At 41.8% G+C, this 14,915-nt stretch overlaps 1 protein-coding gene and 1 long non-coding RNA gene across 2 annotated transcripts in view; both read left to right on the forward strand.

The window, feature by feature from the left end:
- Positions 1 to 299: 299 nt before the first annotated feature.
- Positions 300 to 11,964, forward strand: LOC128364632 (uncharacterized). Its single transcript, XR_008321778.1, has 3 exons — positions 300 to 455; positions 11,330 to 11,464; positions 11,894 to 11,964. It is a non-coding gene; the product is annotated as an uncharacterized LOC128364632 (long non-coding RNA).
- A 32-nt stretch (positions 11,965 to 11,996) lies between these two features.
- The window catches only part of LOC128364290 (actin filament-associated protein 1-like 2), a 12,586-nt gene continuing 9,667 nt past the window's right edge, over positions 11,997 to 14,915 (forward strand). The window contains exons 1-2 of the mRNA XM_053324829.1: positions 11,997 to 12,018; positions 12,059 to 12,117. Coding sequence (XP_053180804.1) covers positions 11,997 to 12,018; positions 12,059 to 12,117 — 81 coding nt within the window. The remainder of the gene's footprint in view (positions 12,019 to 12,058; positions 12,118 to 14,915) is intronic.

Genomic DNA, 14,915 nt, shown 5'->3' on the forward strand with positions numbered 1-14,915 from the left:
CTCTGTGAACATAATGAGCCTGCTGGTCCGGCCTCTCTCTCCTCCCTTCTTTCCTTCTTTCCTTCCTTTCTCCCTCCTTCCTTCCTTCCTTCCTTCCTTCCTTCTGTCCTTCTTTCCTTCCCTCCTTCCTCCCTCCCTTCCCTCCCTCCTTCTTTCCTTCCTTCTTTCCTCCTTCCTTCCTCCTCTGTGCTCTGTGAACATAATGAGCCTGGTGGTCCGGCCTCTCTCTCCTCCCTCGTGTGTTTTTGTCACTCGGAGGCCGGACTCGACTGTTTGGAGCTCAGACTTCTTCACAGCAGCTCACTGAGGAGCAGAAACCAGCAGCTCAGCAGCTCACTGAGGAGAAAACAGGAGGAAACAAACCTTTTCTTGTGTTTTGATGTTTTGGACTCGTCTGCAGTTATGAGACTGAAGATCAGCAGCAACTGAGAGAACAGAGATGGACAAACAGAAAGGTACTGTGCTCTCTTTATTATGAGTAAAGAAGTCTGCTGTGATTAGTTAAACTCTGAGATCACAGAACAATAGAAAGATAGAAAGATAATAGGAATACATGAGTTAAGACCAGGAGATAAAACAATAAGAACAAGTTTATTACTCAAAGAAACACACATGTGGGTTTAGAGCACATGGGTTCATTTCACATCAGATATGATTTCAAGATATTTCAGATCTGGGAAAACATGTTACTTGTGATAAACTCAAATACAGACCATAGTTTTTATTTTTCTTTAGTTTTTCAGTTTCTTTTTTTAATTTCAGTTTAGTTTTAGTGAGTTCAACAAGTGATTTAGTAGTTTCAGTTTAGTTGAGAGAGAGAGAGACAGGTAGAGAGAGAGAGAGAGAGAGAGAGAGAGAGAGAGAGAGAGAGACGTAGAGATATAGAGAGAGACAGAGAGAGAGAGAGAGAGACAGAGAGGTAGAGACAAGTAGAGAGACAGTTTAGTTTTTATTTAGTTTTAGTTTTTCAGGTATTAAGAGAAAGTCTTGACTTGTAGAAGCTGTAAAGGATGAAAGAATGAGTGACACCAGATATGGTTTATCATCAAGATGAACTTTCAAATTTGTGGGATTTTTCCCTTTCCCCTGTTGTTTTAATTTCAGAGCTGAGTGTGGATTTCTTGTTTTATTTATACTTAATACTGTACATGTTATTACCTCAATATTAACAATATGCCATTATAATGTCACAACTGATACCATAAAACCATAAACCTCCTAAAACCTCCTAAAACTTCTCAGAGAAACAGCAGAATATCTAAATCAATCAAATCTGAAACCAAACTTCTTGATGTCATACATTCTTCTGTTATCTGTTATTCTAATGAAGCGTTATCAACCAGGCAAAGTGGGAAACTATCAACATCTGGTTTAAAGACTTTAATATCTGTATTAAACTCATTTGTTTTATCTAACTGCAAATCTTGTAAGGCTGCAACCAACTTTTATTTTCTTTAATAATCCAACTGATTGTTCAGTGTAGATCATTTTATGAATCTTCTGGAAGCACGAGTGAACATATTGAAGACTTTCCTCCAAGAAAAAGACACAACAAAAAGAAGGACAGACGGAAAGAAAGAAGGAAGGAGGAAGGAAAGAAGGAAGGAGGGAAGGAAAGAAGGACAGAAGGAAGGAAAGAAGGAAGGAAAGGAGGGAAGAAGGAAGGAGGGATGGAAAGAAGGACAGAAGGAAGGGAGGGAGGAAGGAAGGAGGGAGGAAAGAAGGAAGGAGGGAGGGAGGAAAGAGGGAAGGGAGGGAGGAAAGAAGGAAGGAAAGAAGGACAGAAGGAAGGGAGGATCATTTTATGAATCTTCTGGAAGCACAAACGAACATATTGAAGACTTTCCTCCAAGAAAAAGACAACAGGTCAAAATATCAGTCGCCCAAAATCAACACACAGTTAGTTTGAGTGACAGATTTCCGTCTATTCATAGTAACCGTGACCCTGAGCAGTCGTGCACTTTACTTAACCCCAGGGTCATTACTGTAGCCATGACGACGGAGTCATGGCTACAGTCAAGTGATCATTTTAACCCAAACCATCATCTTTACGTAAACCCACCCAGACCGTAACCACAGCCACGGCCGGATGTACCATACAGGCAATCTGTGGAAGTGTCTGGGGACCGTTGAGCAGAAAGGGGCCCCGACAACGAGCCCCGACAACGAGCCCCGACAACGAGCTCCACAGAAAAACAACACAAGACTGGACCCGGTCTCTTGATGTCGGTCATTATAGTCCCAGTGCGTCCAAAACAAAATGTGGTGTTTGAAGGTTTATCCAATCAGAATAAAGCAAAAGTTGTCGTATTGGTCAATTTGATGGCTGGGCAAGTGATGATTGGTCAGCAGGCCACAATGCACTTTGGATATCAATCAATCTTTATTTATAAAGTGCCAAATCACAATAAAGTCATCTCAAGGCTCTTTACACATAGAGCAGGTTCTAAACCGAACTCTTCAGGTTTTAACTTTAAAGAGACCCAACATTCCCACATGAGACACAGTGGAGAGAAAAAACTCCCTTTTAACAGGAAGAACCCTCAGAACCAGACTCAGAGTGGGAGAACATCTGCCTCGACCGGTTGGAGTAGAGAGGAGAGAGAGGAAGGATAGGAGAGAGAGACGAAGGAGAGGAGAGAAGAAGAGGAGAGAGAGAGAGAGAGGAGAGAGAGAGGAGAGAGAGAGGAAGGAGAGGAGAGAGAGGAAGGAGAGGAGAGAGAGGAAGGGGAGGAGAGAGAGAGGAAGGAGAGAGGAGAGAGGAAGGAGAGGAGAGAGAGGAAGGAGAGGAGAGAGAAGCACATTGAAGGTCCGGGACTGGAATCTGTCATCCGGACGTCTACAGGCCCAGATTACCTGTGAGACCAGAAAGCACAGACAACTCCGGGGAAGAAGTTTAGCTTATTGATGCATTAATAGAACATGAATGTTAATGGATATAGATGGATGGATAGAGAGAGAGAGAGGAGGAGGAGAGAGGATAGGTGGAATGAACGAGTGTGTGTGAAAAATGATCATCTAGTGGAAAATGGACAGCCGGAAGCCCACCAAAATAAATCTCCTGCAAATAAGTAGCTCTCAATTTACCAGTTAGTCTACGTCCCAACCCTCACCTGTGGTCCCAACTGTCACCTGTGGTCCCAACCCTCACCTGTGGTCCCCAACCCTCACCTATGATCCCAACCCTCCCAACCCTCACCTGTGGTCCCAACCCTCACCCGTGGTCCCAACCCTCCCAACCCTCACCTGTGGTCCCAACCCTCACCTGTGGTCAGCAGCTTTGGGTAGCGACTGAAAGAATGAGGTTATAGACACAAGCAGTCGAAAGGAGTTTGGGTTTCTTTTTTTTTTTAGATTTTGTTGGCGCCTTTATTTAACAGTAGACCAACAGGAAACATGGGAGTGAGGGGATGGGGGTGACATGCAGCAAAGGACCTCCGATCGGGATTCGAACCACAGTCCGCTGCATATATGGCATGCACTTTAACCACTCAACCACCTGCGCGCCTGGAGTTTGGGTTTCTGAGCTCAGCCTTAGAGATATGGTCAGTAGTTCAGACACATCTGGTCCTCTGCATCAAATGGAACCAGTTAAGGTGGTTTGGGCACCTGGTCAGGATCCAACTGGGAGGAGACCCAGAGCACACTGGAGGGATTACATATCTCTGCTGGTCTGGGAACAGCTTGGTATCGTCCAGGAGGAGATGATGAGCAATGCTGGGGAGAAGGAGGTTTGGGTTTCACTGCTCAGCCTGATGCCACCGAGATCTGGTTCCAGATAAGAGGCAGAAAATGGATGGGTTAGGGTTAGGGTTAGTAGAGCCAAGGGACGTTCTAATGTAGCCTTAACCACAGCGCTGTCACATCATAAAAACATCTTTATTGTTTAACAGTGATGATGTCATCCTGCTGATAGAGGCACCAGTCACATGACCAGACCACGTATCTGCTCGTGCCGTTCAGGTGACTGCTTTCATTCGTCCAACAGTCACAAAGATGTTGAGTTTACGATCGTTAAAAAAAAGACTAGGTGCCAATTAGTTCACAGTGGAGTCAGTAACCAACGTTAGGAGGAGGTTAGGGAGAGTAAATGTAGAGTCTGAAAAGGTCATGGAGAGCAGGATGAAGACCTTTTATGACAGTGTGGATGTTTGTTAGTTGCTGTGTGTGTGTGGATGTGTGTGTGTGTGTGTGTGTGTGGATGTGTGTGGATGTGTGTGTGTGGATGTGTGTGGAGTCTTTATCACTCTGATGGTATGTTAACTAGAGCAGCACAACAACCGGAAACACTCGTCTGTCCTTCTCCGTCATCCTTCCTCCATCTCCTCCTCCTCCTCCTCCTCATCATCATGATCTTCACTTCCTCCTCCTGCTGCCCTCCAGAGACTCAGGCTAATAGACTGTTTACATTCAGTGTATAAAATCTCCACTCTGACAATTTTAACATTTTTGTGACATGACACCACTCTGTCTAACCACAGCCAGCCAGGCAGCTTTATCACTCGGTGTTTACTTAAAGGAGAATCTTTATACATCACTATAATACTGCAGTACTTTTACTGTAATACTGCATACTACATCACTATAATACAGCAGTACTTTTACTGTAATACTGCATACTACATCACTATAATACTGCAGTACTTTTACTGTAATACTGCATACTACATCACTATAATACTGCAGTACTTTTACTGTAATACTGCATAAAACATCACTATAATACTGCAGTACTTTTACTGTAATACTGCATACTACATCAGTCATATTTGAACTTTTACTTAAATAAAGGATGTGAGAACTTCTTCCTCCTCTGCTGGTGAGTTAAACACCTGAAGTTGAGTCAGTTTGAGGAAGAGCTGCTCAGTAATGTAAATGTTCTGCTCTCCTATATTTACCAACCAGAGGATGAAAGAGAAAGCTGCTCCACACCCAGCAACACACACACAGGTTTGGCTTCCTATAGTTGTGAGGACCTTTACCCCAACCACAACGATTACAGCTGCAGTCCTGACTCCTAATACCTTAAACCTACACTGAACCTAAAGTCTGAACCCTCAACCAGTCCTGATGTCCTCACTTTCTCAACATTTTCTCACTTCCAAGATCTAAAACTCACATCAGTCCTCACAAAGATAGATATACATGTACGCACACATACACTCAGAGTTGGGGAGGTATGGACGAATCTCTTCTTCTTTCAGCTAATTGGAGGGTTTGGCTTTTATGGTAAAGAAGCTTTAATCACTAAAACACTTTCAACTTTTTCTAGACGTTGCGGGAGCAGGACGGTCTTTTCTCTTCCTGTCTCTCTCTCTCTCTCCACTCGCTTTTATCAGCATGAACTTCAACAATGAGCATATCTTCATTGTTTTTAAAGGTATTGAGGAGATTTTGTAATATTTATCATTAGAATATGAATCCACATGTATTCATTATCACCTACACATGCATCAATTTAATGCTGTTGAGGTAGAGCTCATGTGATTCCACTGTGTTGTCTACATTGACCTGCTGAAGCTAGAATAGTTTTTACTTGAGAAAAACTGTTAAAATCTGTAAATCCAGAGCAGGCGGCGATGTTTAGTCAGTGGAAGGTAAAAGAGTTCAGATTTAATAGTCGTTTAAGTTTCTGTTGCTGTTGATGTTGTAATTGGTGATTATTGTGTTGGTGATTCTGTCTGCAAGTCAAATGGACGTCATTTACTGTGTGGTGTGTGTGTTTGTGTTTGTGTGTGTGTGTGTTTGTGTGTGTGTGTGTTTGTGTGTGTGTGTTTGTGTGTGTGTGTGTGTTTGTGTTTGTGTGTGTGTTCTGTGGCATCAAAGCCAGAGACAGGAAGTAATGTTGATGTCCAGATAAGCAGCGTTCAGCAACACAAACTCCTTTTCTTTAATTCTCCGTCAGTTCGGCAGCAAGTCTGGTCTGTGTGTGTGTGTGTGTGTGTGTGTGTGTCTGTATGTGTGTGTGTGTGTGTGAGAGAGAGAGAGACCATGTTGGAAAGTAGAATATCCAAATTAATATAGAAAGAAGACCAAGAAAAGCTGAAATTTTTCACATTTGAGCAGCTGGAGCCTTCAAATATTTGGTGTTTTTGCTTGAAAATCATGACTTGGTGATTCATGTTAATTTGATCAACTAATAGATTAATTGTTGCAGCTCTAACTGTCTTTGTGTGTGAGGCAATGGTGGAAAGTAATTCAATACATTTACTCAAGTACTGTAAGTACAGTTTTGAGGTACTCGTACTTTAGCCTACTGTAGTATTTCCATTTAATGCTACTTTATATTTCCACTCTACTCCGTCTCAGAGGGAAATACTGTACTTTCTAATCCACTATATTTATTTGGCAGCTTTAGTTAAACAGCTCATGATACTTGGAGTGTAATGGAGTAGTTTTACATTGCTGTATTGGTGCTGTTGTTTTTAAGGATTGGCCTGGTCTCCTTATATCTGAGTTTCGTCTCAGCAGATGGAGTCTTACTGTTGTTGTCATGCCGTTGTGTTGCTGTGGGTGTCGGAGCTATGTGCCGCTCTGTTTAAAACAGCAGCGGTCTGATAAGTAGAGCTGCAGGATCCTTAAAATCAGCAGAGAGGAGTTAATCAGAAACATTTAACCTTCACCTCCCACTGAGCTCAGAGTGTGAATGGACTCACTCTGTGTCTCTGAATGGAGCTCCACAACAATCACTGTCTTGTTTTCAGGCTTTTTTTCTGCATTTTTTACATTTCGCCCTCCCTCCAATGATAATTCAGACTGTTTTGAGAGCAGTTCAGCGTAACCTTTCACACTGATTCACTTCAGTTCAGCTCCAAACAACAAGCGCCATTAACAGAAAACAGACATTTTGATTGTATTTAAGTAAACAGAACTTCTATCAGTCGTTCCTTCTCTATGATTCATGTTTGCTGTCATCATTATTATTACCCTATCATTATATAAGTTAGGGGTTTTAAGCAATATTTCACAACTAGCCATGGTATGTTGTGATATAATCCAATTGTGTAAACATATTGTGATAATATACAATATACCACCACCAAATATTACAATATAGAATTTAGTCAAGTTTTATTTATAAAGCACATTTAAAAACAAGCTCAGTTGAACCAAAGTGCTGCATAGTTATTAAAATACAATATAATCACACTCAATATAATAATAAATAAAAACAAGGAATAGTAAGAGCTCAATTTAAAAACTAAAATTAGAATAAAAACAAATAAAAAAGTAAAAAAATAAATAAAAAGTAGGAAGCCAAGGATTCTCGCCTAGCTGGGACTGAACTCCAAGGAAAAAAGATAAAAGATAAATTATGGGAGTCATTCACTAGAAAAAGGAGTTCACAGCTGCCAGTGCTTGAGATGCAAACTGCTAATGTTCAAGTTAGTCAGCGAGAGTTTATTTATTCAATTTGAACATTTCCATTCATTGTACACCGATGGAAAAACTGTCCAACATCACTGGAGTCATATTGTAAAGTGTTTGGCCTACTGATGAATCAATCAAACAACATATTAATGTATTTATTTATTTAGAAAGAGTGATGGATGACACATTTAGCATCTCACAGACACAGTTATTTTTTTATTGGCTCCCATCATTTATTCATATAATCAGCAATAGGTGGCAGTATAGACTTCAGGTTTAAGTTATAAAACCTGGGGTCATTGAGGGGGTCTTTTGTTAAGTGGTCCTGAAGGATGATGGTTCTAGTTCTCCTTTAGAAGATTCTTTGAGGCCCTTTAAGATGTTCTGGGGGTCATTGAGGAGGTCTTAGAGTTTTCTGGTGGCTTTGATGAAAGGTCTGGTGAGCGGTTTTAGAGATCCTTTAGGTGTCTCTATCGATCCTGTTGGTGGTTCTAGTGCTCATTTGGGGGTCTGTGTTGTGTTGGTCTTTTAGCAGGTTCTAGGTTTCCTGTCGGAGGCTCCACTGAGCAAGAACATCCTTTCTAGGGCACCAACATAATCAGGACCAGCCCCAAGAGGTTCTAACAGGCATGCAGGAAGTTCCAGGGTTCCTGTAGGTGGTTCTAAATGTTCTAGGGATCATTTAGGAGGTCTTTTGTAGCAGGTTGTGGTAAGTGGTCCTGAAGGATGATGGTTCTAGTTCTCCTTTAGAAGATTCTTTGAGGCCCTTTAAGATGTTCTGGGGGTCATTGAGGAGGTCTTAGAGTTTTCAGGTGGCTTTGATATAAGGTCTGGTGAGCGGTTCTAGAGAGAGATGGTCCTGTAGAAGGTTCTAGAGACAGTTTAGGTTCGATTCCTGGCTCCTCCAGTCCACATGTCGATGTGTCCTTGGGCAAGACACTTAACCCCAAATTGCTCCCGTTGCTATGGCAACGGTGTGTGAATGTGAATGAATGGTTAGATTCCTCCTGATGAGCAGGTTGGTTCCCTGCGTGGTAGCTCCTGCCATCAGTGTATGAATGTGTGTGAAAGGATAATATGACATGTGATGTAAAGTGCTTTGATTGGTCGCAAAGACTAGAAAGGCGCTATATAAGTACAGTCCATTTACCATTAGCCAACATATCAACTGACTTCCTGTTTCCTCAGTTTTTGTACTTGACATCAGTTTTTTTTTTTTTAAGGTGATGTAACAGCAGACACACACACACACAGTTGTTATCCGGTGTTAAACATTAGCAGCATCCAGCAGCTTATCAGTGTGTGAAGGTCAGAACATCTCAACATTAGTGATGAGAAACTTTTCCTGAATAGTTCAGTGTTTAGGTATTTTTACTCACTTATTAACAGCACCAATAACCTCAACTGGTCTCTTATAACTAGACTGCATTGCAACATTTAAGTCTTGGTATTTTATAGACGCAGTAGTCATCTGTTGCTGAATATAATTTCCTGTATTGACTCAGAAGTTTGTGGTTTTCCCAATCACTTCAATACAGTCAGAGTTTCAGCACAGCGCCATCAAGTGGACATTAGAAGAACTTTGGTTAAACTTAAGTTGCTGCTGCTGATTCATAAAACATCAGAGCTTAATTTAAGGTCCCAATCAGACAGCCAGATTTAAACCTAAGTGTAATCCAACCACATGATAAAGTCCCTTAAAGCCAAAACAGAGTCAGTAGGCCTATTCATTCAGAAGGAAGACGGACAACGGCTTCATTCATAACACGAACACAGAACGACTTCACAACAGTTTTCATGTCTTGTCACAAACTAAAGTCTGTCCATCTTTTCCCTGTGAAACTCAAGAGAAATTGGATAAAAACAGAACAAAGATTAGATTACATACACACACACACACACACCAACACACACACACACACACACACACACACACACACACACTCTCTCTCTCTCTGTTAGCACTGTAGCATGTAAACATAAATATTACATGATGTATTTTAACATGTGAACTGTTGTTAGCATGTTAGCTTGTTAGCATGTTGACAAACTGCTGTGATAAATACATAAACACATACAAAATGTTAATATACTGAGATGCTGAATACTAATTGTTTGCTACCAAGTCAGTAAATTAATAGTTAATAGTTAATAATTAATAGTCAGTGTAACGTGCATGCTAACTTGCTAACTATGTGCATTAGGACCAGATATATATATAGCCTACATATATTAACAGAAAAGACAGCAATATTAAAGTAATTCATGACATGAAATAGATACATAACCCAAAATATATTAAACAAACATTACACCATATCAACTAATATGTTTCTCATGAAGTCTGATACTATTTGGATTATAAATGTATATTATAATGTTAGCACTCGGACACGCTGATAACTAAACATCCAGTAGTTACTGTAACATGCTAACACAATACTCATGATGCTAACAAGCTATAAATAATGTTAATATGTCTGCATGCTAAGATGATTTATGCTACATGTTAGCTAGCATGCCAGTAATATGTATAACTTGTTTTCTTGGTAGAAACATTGAGAGCAGTATAATCCAACAGTTAAACATTAAAGACATAAAGGAAGAGTCCGACAGTCTGTGTGTGTAAACAGAGATGATGATAGTGACAGAGTGACTCATCGCTCGGCTTCACATTCAAACAAATAGTTCAACGATGACTCCAGACTCTGAGATTGAGATAAAGTCTTTTCTGCTCGTTTGTGATTTCTGTTTGTTCACTTCATGACATACGAGGAGAAAACTGTGAGGAGTAAAAGATCAGAGGTGGAACAAGAACTCAGATCCTTTACTCACATACAAGAACCAATACAGCAATGTAAAAATACTCTATTATAAGTAAACGTCAGTAAAAGTACTGCATTATTATAGTGATGTAGTATGCAGTATTACAGTAAAAGTACTGCAGTATTATAGTGATGTAGTATGCAGTATTACAGTAAAAGTACTGCAGTATTATAGTGATGTAGTATGCAGTATTACAGTAAAAGTACTGCAGTATTATAGTGATGTAGTATGCAGTATTACAGTAAAAGTACTGCAGTATTATAGTGATGTAGTATGCAGTATTACAGTAAAAGTACTGCAGTATTATAGTGATGTAGTATGCAGTATTACAGTAAAAGTACTGCAGTATTATAGTGATGTAGTATGCAGTATTACAGTAAAAGTACTGCAGTATTATAGTGATATAGTATGCAGTATTACAGTAAAAGTACTGCAGTATTATAGTGATGTAGTATGCAGTATTACAGTAAAAGTACTGCAGTATTATAGTGATGTAGTATGCAGTATTACAGTAAAAGTACTGCAGTATTATAGTGATGTAGTATGCAGTATTACAGTAAAAGTACTGCAGTATTATGAGTGATGTAGTATGCAGTATTACAGTAAAAGTACTGCAGTATTATAGTGATGTAGTATGCAGTATTACAGTAAAAGTACTGCAGTATTATAGTGATGTAGTATGCAGTATTACAGTAAAAGTACTGTAGTATTATAGTGATGTAGTATGCAGTATTACAGTAAAAGTACTGCAGTATTATAGTGATGTAGTATGCAGTATTACAGTAAAAGTACTGCAGTATTATAGTGATGTAGTATGCAGTATTACAGTAAAAGTACTGCAGTATTATAGTGATGTAGTATGCAGTATTACAGTAAAAGTACTGCAGTATTATAGTGATGTAGTATGCAGTATTACAGTAAAAGTACTGCAGTATTATAGTGATTTAGTATGCAGTATTACAGTAAAAGTACTGCAGTATTATAGTGATGTAGTATGCAGTATTACAGTAAAAGTACTGCAGTATTATAGTGATGTAGTATGCAGTATTACAGTAAAAGTACTGCAGTATTATAGTGATTTAGTATGCAGTATTACAGGTCAGCTGTTATTAATGTGTCCTTGTGTCTCCAGTGCTCGCCAAGCTGATCTGGGACCTGCAGTCCTTCCTGTCTGTTCTGGACTCAGAGAACCTGAGCTACATCGCTCAGGCTCAGAAGAAATCCATCTCAGAGCTGCTGTCCAAGCTGCAGACACAAGACACTCCTGGTAATATATAACCCTAACTATCAGTGCATACATGTATGTATCTGTTACTTGGTTAGAGTAACACAAGTTAATTGATTTGATCTTTTCACATAATATAAAGTAAAAGTAGAAGAATAAATAGGAGGAGAGTTAAAGAGAAAGAGCAGTGGACTAGTTAGTTTCATTACTGCAATACACACACACACACACACACACACACACACACACACTCATAATCATACACTTCTGTGGCTACATACACACACACAACAGTATGCCTGCCCACATACATAAGAAAAACAAAACAGGAATAAAGGAGTATGGTTGTGCAATGATAGACAGTTATAAATATATAATATAATAATATAAATATCTGAACTCATCTGGAGATAAAGATGTTTATTCGGAGCACTGACGGATGTTTGTTTCTCACCTGTGTTTGTTTGTTAGCGGTGGAAGATGCTGAGTACATGCTCATGAGCTGCCTGTCATCGTCTCCAGGCAACGAGCTGACAGACATACCCGGCTCAGGTAGCAGTCTGCAGGTTTTTATATGATTCTTCTTCTTCTTCTCTGCTCCAAACACACAGTCATGAACCTGATGTTTGCTTTCAGGTGTTCGAACCTCTGAGCTGATCTCCAAACACGACTCGTCTGTGTGGCTGAGGAACGGGGTGAGTCTACACACTGGACACTGGGCTGACTATGAGCTCATATACTAACAGTGTTGTGTGTATATCTTATTTCTCTGTTGTTGTCCAAAAACTATCAAAGACACATCAGTGAGTCACTCTGCTGCTATTTTAAGACAGTTGCTGTTGGAAGATATTAATAGTGTTTCTCTCTGCTGTTCGGGCTCGTAGGCTCGTAGGAAAGTGACATCATCACCTTTAATCTACCGTCTAAACACGTCTGAGGGAGAATGAAACGCTCTGAGGACCCGTTAAAAACATGCTGATACAAAATACAAAAAGCACAAAAACATAGCAGAGAAATACTCATTCATTTCATTTTGAGGGAAGACCACTGAACTTGATTTGCATGATGAAGCCACGGTGAGGAGTGGTAGACTAACATGAAACCAAAACTATCCCCAGAATATGAAGAAGAACCACAAAACTGAGCCAGCAGAAAGACTCATTAATGAACCCTTACGTCACTGTTATTGGCATCGGTAGCAGAGGTAACAGAGGGGGCAGCTGTGGCTCAGGAGGCGGGGACGGGAGGGGTCGTCCATTAATCAGAAGATCAGCGGTTCGATTCCTGGCTCCTCTAGTCCAGGAAAGGTCCATGTACACAACAAAGGTGCCAGTGCTGTTAATGTGCACACGCTTTTATTCTGAAATATCTTTATTCAATTTCTTACATGGGGGGGGGGGGGCGGGGGCGGGGGGCAGATCGGCTGAAGGCACTTGACCCCAAGGTTGGTTAAGTTGGCAGATGGGGCGAAGAGCTGGTTGGCAGAGGAGGATCGGAGAGTTGGAGAAGGTGTGTAGATGTGGATAAGTTCAGAGAGATATGATGGTGCCAGGTTGTGAAGGGTCGGGGGGGGGGGGGGTTAGGGTTGGGGGAGGGGGGTGATGGTGCCAGGTTGTGAAGGGTCGGGGGCGGGGGGGGGGGGGGCGTTTAGGGTTGGAGGAGGGGGGGGTGATGGTGCCAGGTTGTGAAGGATCTTGAACGTGAGGAGTAGAATCTTAAAGTCAATGCAGGATTTGATAGGGAGCCAGTGAAGCTGCTGCAGGCCAGGAGTGATGTGTTCAATAGAGGGAGTTCCTGAGGCCGGGGGGGGGGGGGGGGGGGGTTACGGTTAGGGTTGGGGGGTTGCTGCAGGGCGGCTGACCCCAGACCTGGTAAATGTTCAGCCTTGCTATCATCAATTCATCGGAGGCATGATCCGTCATCAGCTTAACCCAGTCAGTACATTCTGGTGGAGTCTGAGTCTTCCTGTGGAGAAAAATGAGTCTAGCTGCAGTGATGAAGCCGTCAGTGCTAAACCGAGTCCTGCTGATATGACTTTGACCTGGTGGGGACCCTCACCTGTCTCCCAGTAGGCAGAGTTGGGGGGTTTCTGGGAGGGAGGGTCCCTGCCTGAGCTTTACAGGTTGTTCTGTATCGAGCCCATTTTATAGATTTACTGAAATATCTTCATGTGATGCAGCCTGACTGTTTAACCTTCCTGTCCTCCTGGGTCAAACTGACCCCGTCTGTTTTGACTGTTCCTTCTTTCCTTCCTTCCTTCTTTCTTCCTCCCTTCCATCCCTCATTCCTCCCTCCCTTCCTTCCTTCCTTCCTTCTTTCTTCCTCCCTTCCATCCCTCCTTCCTCCCTCCCTTCCTTCCATCCTTCCTTCGCCCTCCCTTCCTTCCTCCTGTCCTTTTTTCTTCCTACCTCCCTTCCTTCCTTCCTCCCTTCTTTCCTTCATCTTTCCTTCCTTCCTTCCTTCCTTTCTCCCTCCTTTCCTTCCTTATTCCTCCCTTCCTCCCTCCTTTCCTTCCTTCTTCCTTCCCTTCCTTCTTTCTTCCTCCCTTCCTTCCTCCTTTCCTTCCTTCTTCCTTCCTTCCTCCCTCCTTTCCTTCCTTCTTCCTCCCTTCCTCCCTCCTTTCCTCCCTCCTTTCCTTCTTTCTTCCTCCCTTCCATCCTTCTTTCTTCTTTCCTTCATCCTCCCTTCCTTCCTCCTTTCATTCTTTCTTCCTCCCTTCCTTCCTTCCTTCCTTCCTCCCTCCCTTCCTTCCTTCCTTCGTCCTCCCTTCCTTCCTCCCTCCCTTCCTTCCTTCCTCCCTCCCTCCCTCCCTTCCTTCCTCCTCCCTTCCTTCCTCCTTTTCTTCTTTCTTCCTCCCTTCCATCCTTCCTTCCTCCCTCCCTTCCTTCCCTGTCTTGAGGACAACAGGATGTTTAAGGGAACATTTGTTAAGCTGACACAGAAGACTGATTTTTACTTTAGTGTCTCCGTGGAAACTTTATTACAGAGAAATCAGCTCTGTTGTCTCCTTCACTTCACTCTTCACCTCGTCATACTTCTTCTTCTTCTTCTTCTTCTTCTTCTTCTTCTTCTTCTTCTTCTTCTTCTTCTTCTTCTTCTTCTTCTTCTTCTTCTTCTTCTTCTTGAGGTCAAAGGAAAGAAAAAGGAAAGACTTGTTTGGATGGTTTGGATCCAACAACAGGGAGCGAACAGGAGGAGGCTGGTCTACCATGTGGGTCCATAATGACAGACCAGGTCCTCCTGAGGTTTGGGAGGAGACGGCAGTGTGTGTGTGTGTGTGTGTGTGTGTGTGTGTGAGGGAGTGACAGGATGTACAGTGTTTACATATGAGGCCATCTCCTCTGCGTCTGCCGTCCTATTGGCTGAGAGCTCTGCAGTGGGAGGAAGTGGTCACTGATGGCGGCCGATTAGCATCTGGTCTACGTGATAGATGGACAGAACATGGACACACACACACACACACACACACACACACACACACATTTGTTCATAT

Source organism: Scomber japonicus, chromosome 9 (assembly GCF_027409825.1).
Source record: "Scomber japonicus isolate fScoJap1 chromosome 9, fScoJap1.pri, whole genome shotgun sequence".
Taxonomy (NCBI): Eukaryota; Metazoa; Chordata; class Actinopteri; order Scombriformes; family Scombridae; genus Scomber; species Scomber japonicus.